This window comes from Ctenocephalides felis, unplaced genomic scaffold (assembly GCF_003426905.1).
Source record: "Ctenocephalides felis isolate EL2017-DRISC unplaced genomic scaffold, ASM342690v1 CF-g0.4_SCAFFOLD_03573, whole genome shotgun sequence".
Taxonomy (NCBI): domain Eukaryota; kingdom Metazoa; phylum Arthropoda; class Insecta; order Siphonaptera; family Pulicidae; genus Ctenocephalides; species Ctenocephalides felis.
Window position 1 is genome coordinate 25139329 of NW_020539727.1, and position 21062 is coordinate 25160390.

A 21062-nucleotide genomic window follows, 5' to 3' on the forward strand; every position below is an offset into this window, starting at 1 on the left:
AGAAATAGTTAACAATTCAAGTCGATAGTATGTATCTTTATAGTTAATTAATACATTGTTAAGGTTTTTTTTCGTTACCGATTGTATATTTGATACTTTCTATATGAGTATGCAAAATAATGTTACATTCTTAGTGAAAGAGTTAAAACAACAAATCGTGATTATCACAGTTCGATGGCAAATTGAAAGTACTATATGAACAACTTTTTGAATTTTCAAAATATCTCAAAGCGTTCTCGAGATATTGCATTTTTAAACATTTCGATTTTGCAGGATCCATATTGATTTTTACAACTTATAAAATTTGCAAAGTGTAAAAGTGCAATTTTATAAAAACTATTGCAGATATTTTGGTGATTCAAAAAGTGGTTCTAAGAGCATTTTTAATTTGCCATCGAATAGTAATACTCTCGAATTCCATCTACCTAACATTACGTCTTAATTACCTCATTCAATCACCTTTTATCTAAATCTCGGATCTTAAACGATTTCATTGAATATTTCTTAAAGTCTTTCATTGTGTTCCCAAGAGATTTATTTCAACGCTTCACTGAAATCCGATGACGCTATTAATCGTTTTTTTCCTCTTTGTAATTAATTATTTATAATTAACTATTGTGCTAAATGATAATATAAAGATGGAGTTTCAAGATAGGAATGGATACAAAGTTGTAAATGTAAAGAATGTTTTGTAATTTGTAAACGATTGACTAACGTTTTATTTTAATCTGGTGAAAATTGAGTAATAAAGTCTTTAAACTTTTTGTCACAGGTTAATAAATTTACCTTTCAGAATATTTTTAATTAAACATGCAATTGTATATAAATACACATTCGAAGTGAACAAGTAACACTATAAAGTAGGGAGTATTACTATTCGATGGCAAATTAAAAATGCTTCTAGAACAACTTTTTGAATCACCAAAATATCTGCAATAGTTTTTATAAAATTGCATTTTTACACTTTGCAAATTTTATAAGTTGTAAAAAATCAATATGGATCCTGCGAAATCGAAATATTTAAAAATACAATATCTCGAGAACGGTTTGAGATATTTTGGAAATTCAAAAAGTCACTTATATAACACTTTCAATTTGCCATCGAACTGTGATAATCGCGATTTGCTGCTTTAACTCGATCACTAAGAATGCAATATAAACATGCATACTCATATAGAAAACATCAAATAACACGATCGGTAATAAAAATCTAGCTTCAAAAATCTACTAATTAACTATAGAAATGCTATCAACTTGCATTTTTAACTATTTTATGAGATTCTTGAAAATTATATATGTAGAAAGTATATTCTTGATGGATAAGTAAAAATTGGATATCGGGAGTATTACTATTCGATGGCAAATTAAAAATGCTTTTAGAACAACTTTTTGAATAACCAAAATATCTACAACAATTTTTATAAAATTGCATTTTACACTTTGCAAATTTTATAAATTTTTATGGATTCTGCGTATGACCTTGAAAATCCTTTCTTTCTAAATATTTAAAAATTCAATATCTTGAGAACTCCTGATGATAATTTTATGATTCAAAAAGTGATTCTAATAGCATTTTAAATTTGCCATCGAACTGTCGTAGTCTCAATTTGCTATTTTAACTTGTTCACTGAGAATGCACCTTAAATATGCACTCTCATACCAAATACTCGACGATAATAGCACTTCTTGTTTATGTATATTTTATATAACTAAATTTTCATTTTCTCCCCCAGGTGTTCCTATGCCTGACAATTTCCCAAATATCAGCCATCTACGTACCATTTGGAACCAAAACCAATTTCGCTCCAAATAGTTTATCTTCCAACGATGACTATTTGTCACAAGGAAAAAATCAGCACACGAATTTATACTACAAAAAAATTTACGTGAATCCTTATTATTTGGTTCCGTACCCAAATTTTAATCCTTTGGACCAAAATTTTGGAAAAAATGAGGAAAATTTCGAGAGGAGAGCTGATGAAGTCGACCAGGATTATGAGGAGATGGAGTTTGGGAAAAAGACGGACGTTGATAGGTGAGATTAAAATAATATATTATTTGTATATGTTGTAAATTTTATCTAGTTTCACCCTATCTAACAGAAAAGGGGTGGTTTCATATGAAATTTTAAGTTAATTTACAAAAACTAAAAAAATGCCCCGAATTTTCCATATCTATTGCTAAAGAATGAAATATCATCGAATTGAAAGTCGTTTTATTCAAAACTTTTATATAGGAAAGTATAAAAGTGTTGGAAGGAAATGTAGTAAATTTTATCGGTATTAAAAAAATAACCTTAACAATATATTAATTAACTATAAAGATACATACTATCGACTTGCATTGTTAACTATTTCTTCAAAATCCTGAAGAGTTATTAATGCATAATGTATATTCTTGGTGAATTAGTAAAAATTGGAAATCGAGAGTATTACTATCCGATGACAAATTAAAAATGTTTTTAGAACAACTTTTTGAATCACCAAAATATTTGCAACAGTTTTTACAAAATTGCATTTTTACACTTTGCAAATTTTATAAGTTGTAAAAATCAATATGGATCATGCAAAATCGAAATGTTTAAAAATGCAATATCTCGAGAACGCTTTGAGATATTTTAGAAATTCAAAAAGTTGTTCATAAAATACTTTCAATTTGCCATCAAACTGCGATAATCACGATTTGTTGTTTTAACTCGTTCACTGAGAATGCAACATTAATTTGCATACTCATATAGAAAACATCAAATATCACAATCTGTGGTAATAAATCAACTATAAAAATATGTTAAATAACTAAATATATACTATCAACTTGCATTGTTAACTATGTCTCCAAATCTTGCAGATTAATTAATGTATAATGTACATTCTTCATGAACAAGTAAAAATTGGAAATCAAGAATATTACTATTCGATGGCAAATTAAAAATGTTTTAAGAACAACTTTTTGAATTACCAAAATATCTGCAATAGTTTTTACAAAATTGCATTTTTACACTTTGCAAATTTTATAAGTTTCGCGTACGACCTTAATTTTCCTATGTGTATGTCCGTTGTGAGTAATTCGGTTTCAGAAAACTTGATTTCTATAATCAAAAGTGTCGGCAAAGGTTATAAATATTATATCACCATCGTAAATTAAAGGTTAAACATCGAAATAATGACTTTACTGCTTTTCACACCACTCTCGAACGATAATTATATATTTTTAACATCGTCAGGAATTTATGTGAATTGCAAAAGATAATTATGTGAAAATTATTAGGAAAAAATGGTATTAGAAAATATATAACATGGGTAATGAGTAGTACACTGATTGTGAGAGTTTATTTTATGTAAAACATATAAATTACTTTTTTATTTATTTATTTGTTTATCTTTTTTTCTCAGAGACTATTACGAGCAAACAAAGTCCAAAAAAACTTCCAAAAAAGCCATCTACGACACCAAGTCCAAAAATCGCCAATTTGGCACCAAATTCCAGGACAAATATTATATAAAAGTAGGAGATGGAAAGTTTTTAAAAAGCACCGATTTTAAAAACATTAATAATAATAATGGTGATGAGAATAATCGATACTATCGATTAAAGGACGAAGTCAAACCTGTTTGGGAAAGGATCGAAGATGATGTCACCCAGAGGAATAATTACAAGTAAGTAGAAAATATTATTTAAATGTAATTTTAGACAAATATAAACAAATTGAATTCTGTAGAAATTTAAATTTTAATTAATTAAAAATTATGATAAAATCACTAAAAGATTACACTATAGAGAGAAGCAACGAATGAGACCTAAGTATATTTTAATATTTAATATTGATGTTGAAGTAGACAGAGTTGCAGTAGGACCTTATAGTGTAAGGAAATGTTTTGGATAATTTAATTTTATATAAACTTCTTTCATACTTCATTCAAATTGATCAAATAATTTAAAAGTTACAAAAGATATAGTAAAAAAAGCACAATACTGTTTGAGCTCGCTCGTCTGGCAAAAAGGCGAATAAATAAATAAATAAATAAATAATTTTTCCATAGCTCTCTGTCTATTTTCCATACATTTATTTTAAAATTAAATTCCAATTTAAACGAGATTATAGCACAGATTGGAAGATTTATGAGTATGTTGGCATTGGAAGAGGATTTACGCTTCGAATGGAACCTTGGCAAAAGATTTGTAGACAAATAAGCAGTTGTCATTGTCGCAAATTTATATTATATATAATAATAAAATCTGAAAAAGAAATCTTAGATATGTAACTTAGATCCATAACAAAATCTTCTACATCAATTTCAACAACGACAAAAATTCATTTGTAGTTCACGAATAACTTGCCTCTATCTTTTCTGTACTCTTATTTACTGTATCTCTTGTAACTTCTAAACGTTTTGGCGAATATAAATGAAATATTCTACAAATTTGTTCAAAATTAAATTATCTATGATATTTTCTAACATCATAATGCCCTACAGCAACTCGGTATACTTTAAAATCGCTTCAGAAAATAGATAACAAATTAGGAAATAGAGAATAACGATATAGGTATTAACTAGGTAATGCAATACCGGTATACCGGTATACCGAATTACCGGTAAACCGCCCGATTTTTCGGCGGTATTTTTACCGGTATTTTCGGTATTTTTACATTAGCGCTATTTACATAATACCCTAAAGTTTAAATTTCTCAGAACAAATTTATCTTTAAATTCCCTAATCGCATAAACAGCTATATCTTCAAGTGATTCTATAAGATGAACAAATGTCAAATATTATCTCAACTCGTCATTAAACTGAATGATTATTGCTTTCCAAAGGGCTTCATATCGTGTTACAATAAATAGAATTGGACTTATAGATAATAATGTTTGTTTCATCTTTTGTAAAAATGTAACAGTTTTTTAAGTGATATTTGCGCCAAAATATTTTATATCATACAGATTTCCCTTGCATAATCTTTATTTTTTTCTAACTCTATACATAATAATTATGATAATTACTAAATATTTTTGCTTCTTATTACAATTATAAAATATTATTTTTCGAAAACGTTTCGAAATTTGAAAATACTAGAGAAGCATCACATTGTTTTAAATAACAATACTCAACAATTATAATAACTTATTATTCATCTCGACAAAGTATCCGATCTTAAATTAGTGTAGAAAAATTTTTTTTTTAAATATTGGAGATTATGCTAATTTAACACATCGGACACAGACAATACAGTTTGTTATAATGATGTAATATGATCTTTTATGAGTTTTTGATCATTCTTACTCATAAGTTTGTTTTTGGTGAAAAGTACTCAATATACTCGATAGTAATAATGAATTAATTAAATTGCATATAATTTTGTTAAATTATTATTTAAAAAAATAAACTTATTATTTTATTTTATTGTTTAGTTGAATTGGTAGTTGTATATACGTTTTGTTATATTTGTACTAGCAACTTTCAATTTTGTTTACGCTTGTTTAAGATAATGAAAATACCGGTAATTTACCGGTATTCCGGTTTTAAAATGAAAAATTACCGAAATACCGGTATTGAAATTTTTCATCGGTATTGCATTCCCTAGTTTATAGTATCTGGTATAACTTTTAAACTATTCATCTGATTTGAATAAAATATTCTACAAATTTGTTCAAAATTAAATAATCTTTGTCATTTTCTAACATCATTATGCCCTATATCAACTCGGTATATTTTAAAATGACGACTGAAAAGTCAAATCTCTTCATCGTTCACCATCATCAATCATCTTACTCATCTGCAAATAAATGATGGTGCAGGTGCCTCCTCTCTCGTGCAATTATTATTATGTTAATTTGCAATAAGTAAGCGATTTTTATCATCAACAACAACAACTACAACAACAACAACAGTTGTTCTTCATATTAAAAGAATTCAACTCCCGTGTCGGATGTAATTGATATTACGCATACTGGTTGTTACATCATCATCATGGCCTACTTAGGATAGCTTATGGAAGGAGATGAATTTTAAGTATACCGAGTTGCTGTAGGGCATCATGATATTAGAAAATTACAAAGATTATTTAATTTTGAACAAATTTGTAAAATATTTCATTTATCTAAGATGAATGGTTTAAAAGTTACACCAGATACAATAAACAAATGCACCGATTCACAATTAATGCCTATATCGTTATTCTCTATTTCCTAATTCGTTATTATCTATTTTCTGAAGCGATTTTAAAGTATACCGAATTGCTGTAGAGCTTTATGATATGAGAAAATATTTCATTTATATTAAACAAACCGTTTGAAAGTTACAAGAGTCATTTACAATTTTACCACAGTTTCGGTGTCAAACGATTCAGAGTAACTCGAAACCTCTCTTTATTTCCCATTTCCTGATAAATCAGTATCATTTCATTCATGAGATTTATTAACAACAATTTAAACTGTAACTTTCTTTTGGCAAAAGAAAATCCATCAATTTACTTTCTCTTTCAAGGATCGAAGGAAATTTGCTACAAAAGTCGTTTTTTAAAATTCTGGTAATTAGGTGATCTAATAAAAACTATAAATATATACAAATATTTTCGATATTTAATCTAAAAATAGAAATAGTTGTTATTATTGCATAAAAAAGTTACGAATAAATTAATGGAATAATTTAAACTTGTGCATTCATCTCGATTTCAAGTTTTTTTCCTTTCGGTTATATATATGGAGATATTCTAGTCAATGAAATCGAAAATTGGTAGCAATAAAAATTAATGTGTTATTTTTAGTTAATTTCCATTAACAAATAACATGGTATAATTTTGTAGTAAATTGTATGTAGTAATTTTATCTTGAATTTTGCATTTATTTTTTTATACTTTTGTAACTTTTAAACTATTCAACCAATTTCTATGATGTATTAGGAAAATTTGTACAAAATTAAATTGTTTATAATATTATCTAATACTGTATTGCCCTACAGCAACTCAGTATACTCCAAAATCACAATTAAAGTAATTTTCAATTAATTGTTTTACCTATGGTACATTTATCTGTTGAATAATTGTTGTATAATCTGCGTTTTTCCTCAAAAATTTATAAAATTACAAAAACTTATTATAACATGTTTTATAGAAAATTTTGTAAGCTAAAACAATTGCTTAGTAGTACTATTCTATGATAAAAATTATCATTTTTGAAATATTTGAAAAGAACTAAACATTAGTCATCCGTAAATCCAGATTTGATATAGAGCTTTTGCAATTTATTTTGTTCTAAAATTTTCATTCATATAAAATATGTTATAAAACGTTTTATAGTAAATTTTATAGGCTACAAAATTGCTTAACACTATACTACAATAAAAATGCTCATTTTTTAAATAATTAAAAAAATGTCGAGGCGACGTTGTTCAAAGAGACTCAGTGAATGAAGTCGAGGATTAAAAAATAAATTTGTTAAAAAAAAATAAGTTACAAAAAGCTGTTATGATACGTTTTATAGTAAACTTTAGGATCTACAAAAAATTGCTTAACATTATACCACAATAAAACTTATAAAATTTTGCATATAGATAATTCACAGCATACAGCACCATAAAAACAACAGTTTAATCCACAAATTGTGCAAATATCAATATCAATATTACACCTAGTTATGTAAATATTTGGCAAAAGCCACACACAAATATCCATGATACTAATAATAGTACTGGTAATAATAACTATGTAAATTCACCTTTACATGTATCAATTCAATTTTAGTAGTAGTACGTTTGCGAAATCAATTTCCAACAATGCATCAGGTATTAACAATTAAAATCTGATTATAATCGTGAATTATTAATATTATTCCAGTCGAGTTCCGTATAAATAGATATATTTATTCATCGGATTGTTGTTTGCATTGTATGGTGGCCATTTCCACAAATACAACAACAAAAACAACACATTGTATCCAGTCATGTTATGTTTTATTTATGAAATGATTGAGCTATTTCAATAATGTTTTGTTTGGAACGACACGCAGTTGTTTTTATTGAATCCAAACCCACGTGGATTAATATAATATGAAATGTACTTGTTTGAATTAACATACGAGTTTAAATTATATTAGACAATATTATTTAAATTTATTATTATGTATAGATTTTTCCCAAAATTTTACATTTTTCCCAGGCCGACGCGCGATTTGCAGCTTAACCTGAAACGACGCGTTGATACAGGTTAAATGCACAATCTTGAGGCAACGGCGGAAAATTTTAAAATCTATTATCCTCTATATATATAAAAATAAGTCGGGTTTTCCTTCCTGACGAAATAACTCCAGAACGCACGAACCGATTTCGACAATTTTGCATTCGTTGGAAAGTAAACTCGGGTTCCGCAAGGTTTATAGCTAAGAAAATTAGTGGTGCGTGGCATCGTGTCCTAATGCAATTTGCTGGAACTTCATGCACCGTAATTAAAAATTCTAGTAATGACATTAGTGAGAATTATCAGAATTATGCTTGGTTAAGTCAAAGAGCAATTCTTGCCGCAAAGAATAATGATGTACACGCACTGAATTTCACCATTCAATCAAAAATTGCTGGCGATTTGGTGACATACCAATGATTCCGACTGGTCCTCCGTTTGACTTCAAACGATTGCAATTTCCAGTTCGCCTTGCGTTCGCAATTAACAAGTCACAAGGCCAATCGCTTAGTGTTTGCGGCATAAATTTCAAATAGATTATTTAGAAAATCATTGTTTTTCACATGGGCAGTTATACGTTGCCTGTTCACGAGTTCGAAAACCATCCGCCTTGTTTGTGTTAACGTCAGACCAAAAAACAAAAAATGTGGTTTACCAAAAAGCACTTCAATGAAACGGATAATTTGCGGATAATTTATTTTCCAATCTCCGACTTCATTCACTGAGTCTATATGAAAACGTCGCCATGACAAATGTATAGTTTTTCTAGATTAATTAAAGAAATAGCGTTTTTATTGTAGTATAATGTTAAACAATTTTGTAGCTCATAAAATTTACTATAAAACGTACTTTAACATATTTTATATGAATAAAAATTTTAAAACAAAATAAATTGCAAAAGCTCTATATCAGATCTGGATTTGCGGATGACCAATGTTTAGTTCTTCTCAAATATTTCAAAAATGATAATTTTCATCATAGAATAGTATTCAGAAATTTTTCAGCTTACAAAATTTTCTATGTAACATGTCATAACAATTTTTTATAATTCTATAAATTTTTAAAGAAAAACGCAGATTATACAATTATTTAACAGACAAATGTAGCATAAGTAAAACAGTTGATTAAAAATCATTTTAAATGTGATTTTAGAGTATACTGAGTTGCTGTAGAGCATTATAATACTAGAAAATATTATAAACAATTTAATTTTGTACAAATTTTTCTAATACATCATAGAAATTAGTTCAGTAGTTTAAAAGTTCCAAAAGATATAAAAAATACAGGCAAAATTCAACTACTATAGCTTTAGTTCAAGTTTTTCCTAAATAATTCAAAAACATGTGCAGATTAAATCTCAATGTATAATTACATATATATATATACATATATATATATATATATAAATAAATATATATATGGGAAGTAATCAATAAATAATAATTGTAGAAATGTTGTACCTATCGACATATGTATGAAAGTGAAATTTCATAATTAAATGTACATTAACATATGAATATGAATGTTTATACAGGAGAAATGAACTATAAATTTGTTAAAAAAAATTAAGTTACAAAAAAACTGTTATAATACGTTTTATTGTAAATTTTATAAGCAACAAAATTGTTTAACATTATACTAAAATAAAAACGCTATTTCTTCCAATAATCTAGAAAAACTAAATATTCATATAAATATGAATGTTTATACAAATTCTAAACTAGAAATCATAAAAAGTATATCAATACTGATTTGAAGCCTCCAAGTAAAATTCTGCATTGACTCAAAAATTGGCGAAAAACGAGCAAAACTAATAATTTATTTTCACAATTTACTGTGTCTACTGATAATAGGATATCACATAAGTGTTTCTTATATTATTTATGTATCTATTATTACCCCGGTCTCCTCTATTTCATATTAAAGAGACATTACGCCGAGTCATGCGCGAATTTTTACTCAGATGGAAATTTATTTGCAAAGTAACAATAATTCATTCGATCGTGCCATAATTATAGATTTTAATTATATAACTTATTTGTTATTGTTGTAAAGAAATAAACAAATATTATTGTAATTATAGAAGGTAAAAATCGATGCCTGTGGAAAAACTGATAAAGTAATAATTCAAATAATAGTTAAGGTTTGAAAATTTTGTACGTTTGGAATGTAATTATTTAGTGAAAAATTTATTTTTACTGCTGAGTTTTTTTTGGAAAAGTGTTGTATATGTTTAAAGCTATCTGTACATATAATATAAGGTGAAGTTGTAATATAAAAGTTTTAAGTTACAAGCATCCAAAGATGCAAATGTTTACCAATAATTTTGCTAGTGTGAGAATTTGTTGACGTTGGAAGTTCATATTTCGAAAGCAAAAATATTTAAGTAAAAACAAAATACATAGGATTTTAGTGCATATTTTAAGCTGTTTGTACATATAATATAAGCTAGGGTTGTCATATAACATTTTAATGTTACGAGCACTCAAAATTGATCGAGATTTTTTGCAGGGACAGTATGTTACATGTAAATTTTGGAAGTGAATTTTTTTGAAACGAATACAGTTAGCTAATTAAAATTTGTGTACGTTTTTAGTACATATTTTAAGCTATCTGTACGTATATTATTAGATAATCTTGTCATATAAAAATTGCAAGTTACAGACACTCAAAGTTTGGAATGTTCACCGAATGTTTTTCTATAGCTTGGTGATTTTGGAACTGAATTACTTTAAAACGAATAAATTTAGCAAACTGATATTTTTGTACGTGTTTACTACATATTTCAAGCTATGTGTACGTATATTATTACCTAGTGTTGTCATATAAAAATTGCAAATTACAAACGCTCAAAGTTTAAAATCTTCACCAAACGAATATTTCTGAATAAGCTTGGTAATTTTGGAAGTAAATTACTTTGAAATAGATACATTTGGTCAAATGTAACCTACATACCAGTTTAGTATATATTTTAAGCTATCTTTACATATATTACAAGCTAGGGTTGCCATATAAACTTTTAAAGTTACAAGCATTTAAAAATTAAAATACTCACCGAAAGTTTTTGTATGGCCTCGAGAGTATGTAACGACTGGTCAATGAAGAATTGTCAATTTTGAAAGTGATTTTTTTTAAACGAATACAGTTAGCTAATTAAAATTTTTGTACGTTTTTAGTACATATCTTAAGCTTTATGTACGTATATTATTACATAGTGTTGTCATATAAACTTTTCAAGTTACATAAGTTGAAAATTTCAATTTTCGCCTGTTTCTGTGTAGGCTTGGTAATTTTGGAAGTAAATTACTTTGAAATAGACACATTTGGTCAAATTTAACTTACATACCAGTTTAGTATATATTTTAAGCGATCTTTACATATATTATAAGCTGGTGTTGCCATATATACTTTCCAAGTTAAAAGCATTCAAAAATTAAAATACTCACCGAAAGTTTTTGCATGGTCTCGAGAGTATGTAACGACTGGTCAATGAAGAACTGTTAATTTTGGAAGTGTATTATTTTTAAAGAGAATACATTCAGCTAATTAAAATTTTTGTACATATTTAATACATATTTTAAGCTATCTGTACGTACATTATTACCTAGTGTTGCCATATAAACTTTTCAAGTTACAAAAGTTCAAAGTTTGAAATGTTCACCGAATGTTTTTCTATAAGCTTGGTGATTTTGGAAGTGAATTACTTTAAAACGAATAAATTCAGCTAATTAAAATTTTTGTACGTCGTTAGTACATATTTTAAGCTATTTTTACATATATTATAAGCTAGCATTGTCATATACATATTTCAAGTTACAAGCATTCAAAGTTTGAAATGTTCAGCTAGAGTATTAATTTGATGAAATTAATGATGTATATGTAATGAATGAAAGTAATGATGTATGATGTAAATGTTTAAATTTACGGACATTTGAAATATAAAATATCTCATATATAAATATATATATATAGTTATTTTAAAACCCGCAATTTTCTATCTCATTGCTTTTCCGAGCATAAGTCCGGGCGATTTGCAACTCAACCTGGATCGACACGTCGATCGGGGTTAAATGCATTTTTACGCTAAAACCGCCCGCTCTTTTCTTCAGACACTGAGACACTTTATTATCTTCTTCAAGAAAAAGAATTTATATATATATATATATATATATATATATACTAGATGACCCGACAGACGTTGTCCTGTACTTATGTTCACAATTCAAGTTCCATTTTTTTTAAATTCCGTATCGAATGCCAAACTTATGCATTTTTGACACAATAAAATTCTAAATAATTTTTTGAATAAGTAATTTTTTTTGTATTGTGATTTAGTAAAGTAAGGGAAAACACGACTGCATTAGTTAAAAAATAATAATCTGTCAAATTAATTATAAAGGATATACACTATGCTAAAGATATAATGTATCTTATATTATTTTAATTTTTGGCACATCCCAGCTGCTTTTCGGCAATAATAATGTAGACATTACATTTTCCTTATTCATAATCATAAATATATTATATTTTAATATTGTCAGTGAATAGAAAGTTTGGCAAATGACAGTGTTCATTTGTTTTTAATGCCTTAAATATTTTCAATGTCAAACAATGATAAGCGGATTTTTGTAATTTTTCCATATATTTCTACAATCTAACTATATTTCTATGGATCCAAAAATTTAAGAAAATTTCCTTAACAAACTCCAGGAAGATTTATGAAAATCCGAATAATCGTTTAGGAGGATTAACCTTTCATACGGTTTAAAAGTTACAGAATTTATAAGAAACAAATGCACAAATAAATTGAAGATCAACGTCAATAACTTTTAGTTTTAGAAGTAATTTTAAAGCATACCGAGTTGCTGTAGAGCATTTTGATATTAGACAATATTTTAGACAATTTGATTTTGTACAATTTTTTTTATTACATCAATTATATTAAACAAATAGTCTAAAAGTTACAAAAGATATAATAAACAAAAGCACATAAATTGCGCTTGGAATAAACTTCATGTTTCAAAATCAATTTTAAAGTACACCGCGTTGATGTAAGGACTTTTGGTATTAGATAAATATTAGATAATATTATAATAAAAAAAAGTTTTCTATCTATTTATTAATTATATTTATTTTTTTCTTTTGCAGATTTGTTTTACCGGAGCCAAGAATAAAGAAAACATGGGACTAACATTCAAAACTATATTGTATATATTTATATGAATATTTATAGTTATAGTTTAATTTTATTTAGAGTTAAAATCGAATTTGAGCAAATTTTATATTGATATATCAATAGTGTGGAATAAACATCACCAAAATTTGAAAAATTTGAAAGAAAATCGGTTTATGAAAATTTTACGTGTTTTGTATTTTTATTATTTGGATAAAAATAACATAAACAAAAAAGCTAAGACAATTTTATCAATATTAAAAAATTTTATATAAAAATATTTTTTATATGTATATTATATACTATTGATATTGAAAAATTTTATTATGTTATTTTAAAAAGTGCAATTTAATACAAAAATAATATTTTTTAATTCTAAAACTTATTTTAAGATGAATATGTAAATATTTGTGTATAAGACATGAAAATATAGATATAAAAACAATTAGTTTTTATTTATATTATATTAAAGCACTAATTTATTTAATTTTAATTTGTTTATTCATTTTCTACCAGATCTGTGTCTAAAAGATGATTTTAATTCGATTTATCAGAAATGTAAAGTCATACAGACAATCTTAGAATAATTTTAATAATTATACTAAGAAAGGAAGTTATTTGAACTATTAAATAAATATTTATTTTAATGCATTTATATTATGCGGAAATAATTATATATATATATATATATATATATATATATATATATATATATGACAAGTTTTTTGGATAAAAAATTTTATTACAGGAACATTTTTTACTCAACTAAATTTTTTTCAAAACCTATTGATTTTACAAAAAAGAATTATATACAAAATATGTAGCTAATATAATTATCTACAAATTATTATAAGTCAAAATTTTACATAAAATTATTATTTTGCAAAATATTTTTACTTAAATGTACCCATAATTGATATACTGATTGCGTAGACGTTTTAGTAGATTTTTTTATCATTTTTGTATGTTCTAAGACGAATTTAAAGTATACTGAGTTGCTGTAGAGATTTATGCTCTTAGAAAATGTTCTAGATTTTTTAATTTTTAACGAATTTGTCAAATATTTTATTTAAATTAAACAAACCGTTTAGAAGTTAAAACGAGATAAGTGCACGGTCAATTTTTAATCATGGAATCACAATAAAGCTTGTGAAAATTTTGTATGTTATAAGGCGTTTTTAAAGTATACCGAGTAGTTGTAGAGTATTATGATGTTAGAATATAGTCTAGATCATTGAATTTTAAACAAATTTGTCGAATATTACATTTAAATTAAACAAACCGTTTAGAAGTCACACGAGTTCAAGCATAGACAATCCACTATAACAATACTCATGACAATATTTTTTGTTCTAAAGCGATTTTAAAGTATACCGAGTTGCTGTATAGTGGAATGGTATTAGACGATATTCTAGATTATTCAATTTGAAACAAATTTGTAAAATATTTGATTTATATTACACGAACTGTTAGGAAGTTACAAGTGATACAATAAATATATAACAAATTATTTCTAAATCAATTTCTAGGCGCCGGATACATTAGCAATTAGCATCTATGACAATAAAATTTTTATTACATCTAATTTACAACTATTAAAACATGATTTATACATTTATTACCCACAAATTCTTCATCTCGATCATTATATTTGCCCGAGGCAAATTATTAAAAGTGCATTCTGGTTCAGTCGAATTTTTGACATTTAAAAAATTCAATCCAGTTTTTATGCAACACAAAAGTTGTAATAAAAATCGAGAATAACTAAGAACGAAAATGTCAATTGTTCGTTTTTATTTTTTGTTAAAAGTGTTACAGATTATAATGTCATCCAGATCGACAACAAATTGCCGTTTTTTGTTGTTGTTGTTGATAAAGGTCAAATGCATTATATTATGTATGGAACAGGTTTTTTTCGGTTTCTTGGACTCACATGTGGGCAAATGTTGACTTTTTGAGAGAAAAGACCGTGAAATATCGAGATAAATGTCACAGAAATACATACACACACTTATAGATATATAGAAATATTATTAATATTATTTAAATCATGTTCAACTGCACTGTTTGAAGTTAACAACTTTTTTGTGCATTTGGTTATTGTAACTCTTGAAACTTCTAAACCGTTTGTCTAAAATAAATGAAATATTCGACAAATTAGTGCAAAATTCAATGATCTAGAATGTATTCTAACATCATAATACTCTACAGCAACTCGGTATACTTTAAAAACGCCTTAGAACCTACAAAATTATCACGAGCATTATTGTGATTATATGATTAAGAATTGACCGTGCACTTATCTCTTTTGTGTAACTTCTAAACGGTTTATTTAATTTAAATGAAATATTCGACAAATTTGTTCAAAATTAAATAATATAGAACATTTTCTAACATCATAAATCTCTACAGTTACTCGGTATACTTTAAAAACGCCTTAGAACCTACAAAATTATCACGAGCATTATTGTGATTATATGATTAAGAATTGACCATGCACTTATCTCTTTTAACTCGTGTAACTTCTAAACGGTTTGTTTAATTTTCATGAAATATTAGACAAATTTGTACAAAATTCAATGATCTAGAATAAATTTTAACATCATAATACTCTACAGCAACTCGGTATACTTTAAAAACGCCTTAGAACCTACAAAATTATCACGAGCATTATTGTGATTATATGATTAAGAATTGACCATGCACTTATCTCTTTTAACTCGTGTAACTTCTAAACAGTTGTTTAATTTAAATTAAATATTCTACAAATTTGTCCAAATTGAATAATTTAGAATATCGTCAAATACCATTCCACTATACAGCAACTCAGTATACTTTAAAATCGATCTAAATTGCAAAAATGTTCCTAAATTAAAAAGTTTAGCTACATATATCACCGAAAGGGTAAAATTGTTTTTGCAAATTTTGTGGTAAATTTTTATAAGCTATAACTTTTATACACAAGATATTTATGAAAAATTCAGGAATTTTTTTTAAGAAGTAGTTTAAGAGGTTAAATTACTATCGATTTTTTTCTAAGTATGTGATTATTTAAATTTATTTAAAAAATTCCACAAGGTCAATCAGATTAGTTTAATTATTATATTGCAATGTCTAAACAAATAAAAAATGAGTGCATTTTGATTTTGAAAGTTGTTTTTTGCGATCCACATCAATATTGTGAATATATTTGATATATTAATCGATTGACATTTGTTTAAACAATATAAAAAATATAGAACAAAAAAGAAAAAGTGATTTACTTAATATTTGCTTAACATTTTATTTAAAAGTACGATCTCACATTTTTAAGACAACTTTTCATATTTATCCATTTATTCTCTAACTTTGTTTTCTTAACAAACGAGTCGATTCTTCTTAATTAGTTGAGGGCCTCCTCGCCTCCGGCCCTGTTCAATCAGAAAAGTTTCCTGTTTCCAAGAAGTTTCATTTCAAACTTCTTGTTGTTTCTCTTCAGAAACAAATCGTAAAGATAATCAATCAAGAAGCAGAATTCTATGTTATTGAATAATTCATCAAATTAATTTCCACGAACAAAGTTGAGGATTCTGGATTTTATTTAAAATATTTCTGATTTAGTTTGAAACTTGTAGCCGGTATATGATATACTTTGATGTGTTAATTAAAAGTACAAATACTAAAACTGATAATTTTTTTTACTAGTTATCGAGAAAATTGCAAACTAATACCAAAGTTTTTTTTACAACTTCACGAGGAAAGTTGTTGGAATTGAATATTTCTGATTTTATTTAAAATATTTTTAATATAGTTTGAAACTTGTAGTTAATATATGGTGTACTTAGATGTGTTAACTAAATGTATAAATTCCAAAACCGATGATTCTTTTGCTAGTTTTGAAATTATTGAGAAAATTGTAAACTAAAGTTTTTTTTACACAAAAATGTGGATATATCCGAAAGAACTGATTTTAGATTATTTATATATTAGCAAATTTTGTAGGTTATTTCATAATATAAAAATCCTGGGAATAAAGTTTATACAAAAAAATTATCAGTTATAAATTATAATCAAAAAATTAAAAATTAGAATGGAGGACACATGTACACTTTTGTTAGTTTTAACGAAAAACTATAATTTTTTTGCGGAAATATTTTTATATATATTTTATATATTATTTGCAAGTGTTTTGTATTATAAAATTACCTACAAATTTTGTTAATATACTTTTTATCTAAAATTAATATTTGTAGAGATATTTTTTCTTTTGAACACAGTTTATATGCACCAAATAAACTCTTGTGACGGACATATTTGCACTTTAGTTAGTTTTATTCGAATTTATTTAATTATTATTTAAAAATTATCATTTTGCAAAAACATTATTCTGAGGACTTTTAGATTATAAAATTTCCTACATAATTTGCTAATATTGTATAAATCTAACTTTATTAATTACAGATATATTAGTATCTAAACCTTTACAAAAATTGTCAGGCCCAATAATGGACATTTTTGTACTTTTTGCACTTATTTTCAAATTTTTTCTAAAAACTGTCTTTGGACAAAATATAGCTTATAAAATTCCCCATAAATTTTCCTAATAAACTTTTTCTCTCAAACCAATATTTTCCAAGTTATGCAATTTCATTGGACTATCATTTATCTCACCTCTCGAACTAAATCTTTAGTCGGACAAGCAAAACGATGAAAAAATCTAAGAAAAACACTTTTAGAAGAGTTTGTTTAAACATCAAACAGAAAACCATCTTCTTACTTCAAACGCGAAAGAGTATTTTGTGCCACAAATGGAAAATAAGAGAAAAAGTTGGGAAAACGATGAGGAAAATGGAATTTTCAATGAGAAAAACTTTAATTGATTTTTGTCAGAGATCCGAGAATAAGTTTCAGACACGAGGAAAAATATATTTAGACATATATAAGAGATAAAATAGATTTTAATAATATACAAAAAGTGTGCAGTTTTTTTTTAATAAATCACTCCCAGTGATTTCTCATTTGTTGCTCATATGCAGAATCAGCATTTGTCTAAGATAAGCTTTTATCTCCGAAAGAAATAGTTTTAGGTAAAAACTGTATTAAAAAGATTTATAGATAATTTTATTATCTATGAGTGCTGTGAATAAAGTTTTTGCCTAAAATTTTTAGAAATCAAAAAAAATTGATGTTAAATGTTTTTTAAATTATTCAAATCGGATGCTCCGTTCTCTTAAAAACTGAGTTACCGTTTTTGGCACTGTTTGCCCCGTCGGAACGGCTAGACCTGCCTTTGCCAAAAACTAATCAGCACGTCTCCTTATCAATACGAATCGAATGTTTTTTTGAATTATTCAAATCGGTTGATCGGTGTTCCCGAAATCGTGGACGAAAATTTGTATCCGCACACACATACACGCGCACACACACACATAAACACACACGTACATCCATTTTTTCTAGGGTATGCCAAAATGTTCAGAAACCTTTGAAACGTAAAGATATAAAAAAATTTCATTTTTGTTTATTTTGCGATTACTAGAACTTGCCCTAGGGGAAGTTAAAAATGTGATGGAAAATATTAAAAATCTATTTATTAAATTTTACCTATATATTATTAAGTTTGCAAAATTAATACACCTGTTCGGTATGTAAAAATTAAAACACACATGTTATTGACAAAAACAGACTTCTGGCAAAATTTACTTAAATTTTAATAAATTTAAATAAATGCACCCTATAACTACTTAGTGTTCTCAAAAAAACCTTCAGAAGGGGGAATCCATTTCTTCAAAGTCAAAAGTTCATTCGTTCACTAAATAATCAATAACTTTTAAACTATTGGCACGATTTACAAACTGTCTTCGCCAAATTTATTCAAAATTGAATCATCTACAATATTGTCTTTTATCAAAATGCCCTACAACAACTCGGTATGCCCATAAACGCTATAACAACTAGTATACTCAAAAAACCATTCGTAAGGAGGAATCCATTTCTTCATCATACGTGTAATTAGTCAAAAGTACATTCGTTCACTAAACAATTAATAACTTTTAAACTATTCGCACGATTTGCAAACTGTCTTCGACAAATTTATTTAAAATTGAATCATCTACAATATTGTCTAATACCAAAACGCCCTACAACAACTCGGTATGCCCATAAACCGCAAACTAATCTCATTTCGGATTCATGACTTCGTCTCTCGACTTTGCATAAAAATCATCTACTGCCATAGTACCTTTTTTGTTGTCGAAGGGTCGCGTTTGTATTATTGAAAATATTCCCTTTTGCTTGTGAAAAGGTGTCATGATTACACCATTACCTTGCTTTTGGGGTCGATGACGTCATAAAGGTGGAAAAGACTCCTTTAGAAAAAAATACGAAGGCGATACGATCAGGTGAAATTGAGGAGACTATTTGAATTTCAATGAGAATACGATTTTATGTATGGGAGGATGTAGAATCACATTTTTCTGTTTATTGTAATATAAATTACATGATATATTAATAGGTGTAATACAACATTTTCAAATGTTTAAAAATGTTCCCTAGGAAATGCTGTAAATTTTATCTAGTTTCACCCTATCTAAATGAAAAGGGGTAGTTCCATATGAAATTTTTGAGTTATTTGACAAAAACCAAAACTAGTGAAGTGCGGCAAATTGCTCGAACTTCCCGTACCGTAACGAAATGTTCGAAAATACTGAATGTTTTCAAATAGATTATTATAAATATTGTAACATTGTCTAATATTTATAAGAATTAGACAAACTGAACTGCGAAGTTGAAATTATTTGTTTAAAGTATATTAGAACTTTAGTCAGAATAAAAATAAAATTTGAATTATTTTCGATATACAAAAATTTAAAAAAAAAAAAAAATGAAACAATTTTTTTTCCAAAATCAATTTTTTTGTTAAGACAAGCAGAGCGTTTTTTGAATCATTTAAATCGAACGCTTAGTTCTCTCATAAACTGCCATTTTTTACATATTTAGCCTCGTATCTTCGAAATAGCTGGGCCCGCCTTTGCCAAAAACTAATAGACATTTCCTCCCAATCATTACTAATTGAATGTTTTTTAGATCATTCAAATCGGATGCTCCGTTCTCTCAAAAAGTCGATTTCTATTTTCTGCACTCTTTGCTCCGTATCTCCGAAACGGCTGGACCTGCCTTCGCCAAAAACTAATCAGCTCTTTTCCCTATCAATAGGAAACGAATGTTTTTTGAACCATTCAAATCGGTTGATCCGTGCGCCCTAAAACGTGGACCAAAAATTGTATCCATACATACATACACACACACATCCATTTTTTCTGAGGTATGCCAAAATGTTCAGAAACCTTTGAAACATCGAGAAATGCATAAATTTTCATTATCGATTTTCGACCCATTACTATAACTACCCTACGGGAAGTTAAAAAAGTACCAATAAAGTGATATAATAAGTAACAATTGCCTGGTTTAACAATAAATGAATATAATGTGATGTTTACTGTTTATTTTATACATTCTTTTACATATTTTATAACTTTTTTCCTAATATTTAAATTTAATTTAAGAAATGTTTATATTTCATTGATTATTATAACATTTTCGACTGTAAATTGCCATGTTTTCAAATAATTCAATTGAGTAAATTCCTTATAGAATACTTCATATTTTTAAGGATGCTTTCTGTTATAAATCAGCATGTGTCTTTGCAGAAGACTCAATTCATCGTTCATCGAGATAAAT

At 26.7% G+C, this 21062-nt stretch overlaps 1 protein-coding gene across 1 annotated transcript; it reads left to right on the plus strand.

The window, feature by feature from the left end:
* Nucleotides 1-638: 638 nt before the first annotated feature.
* On the plus strand, nt 639-13398 carry LOC113389821. Its single transcript, XM_026626826.1, has 4 exons — nt 639-677; nt 1734-2035; nt 3393-3656; nt 13319-13398. The coding sequence occupies exons 1-4, from the start codon at nt 639-641 to the stop codon at nt 13359-13361; spliced, it is 648 nt and encodes a 215-aa protein (XP_026482611.1). The 3' UTR covers nt 13362-13398.
* Nucleotides 13399-21062: the final 7664 nt, after the last annotated feature.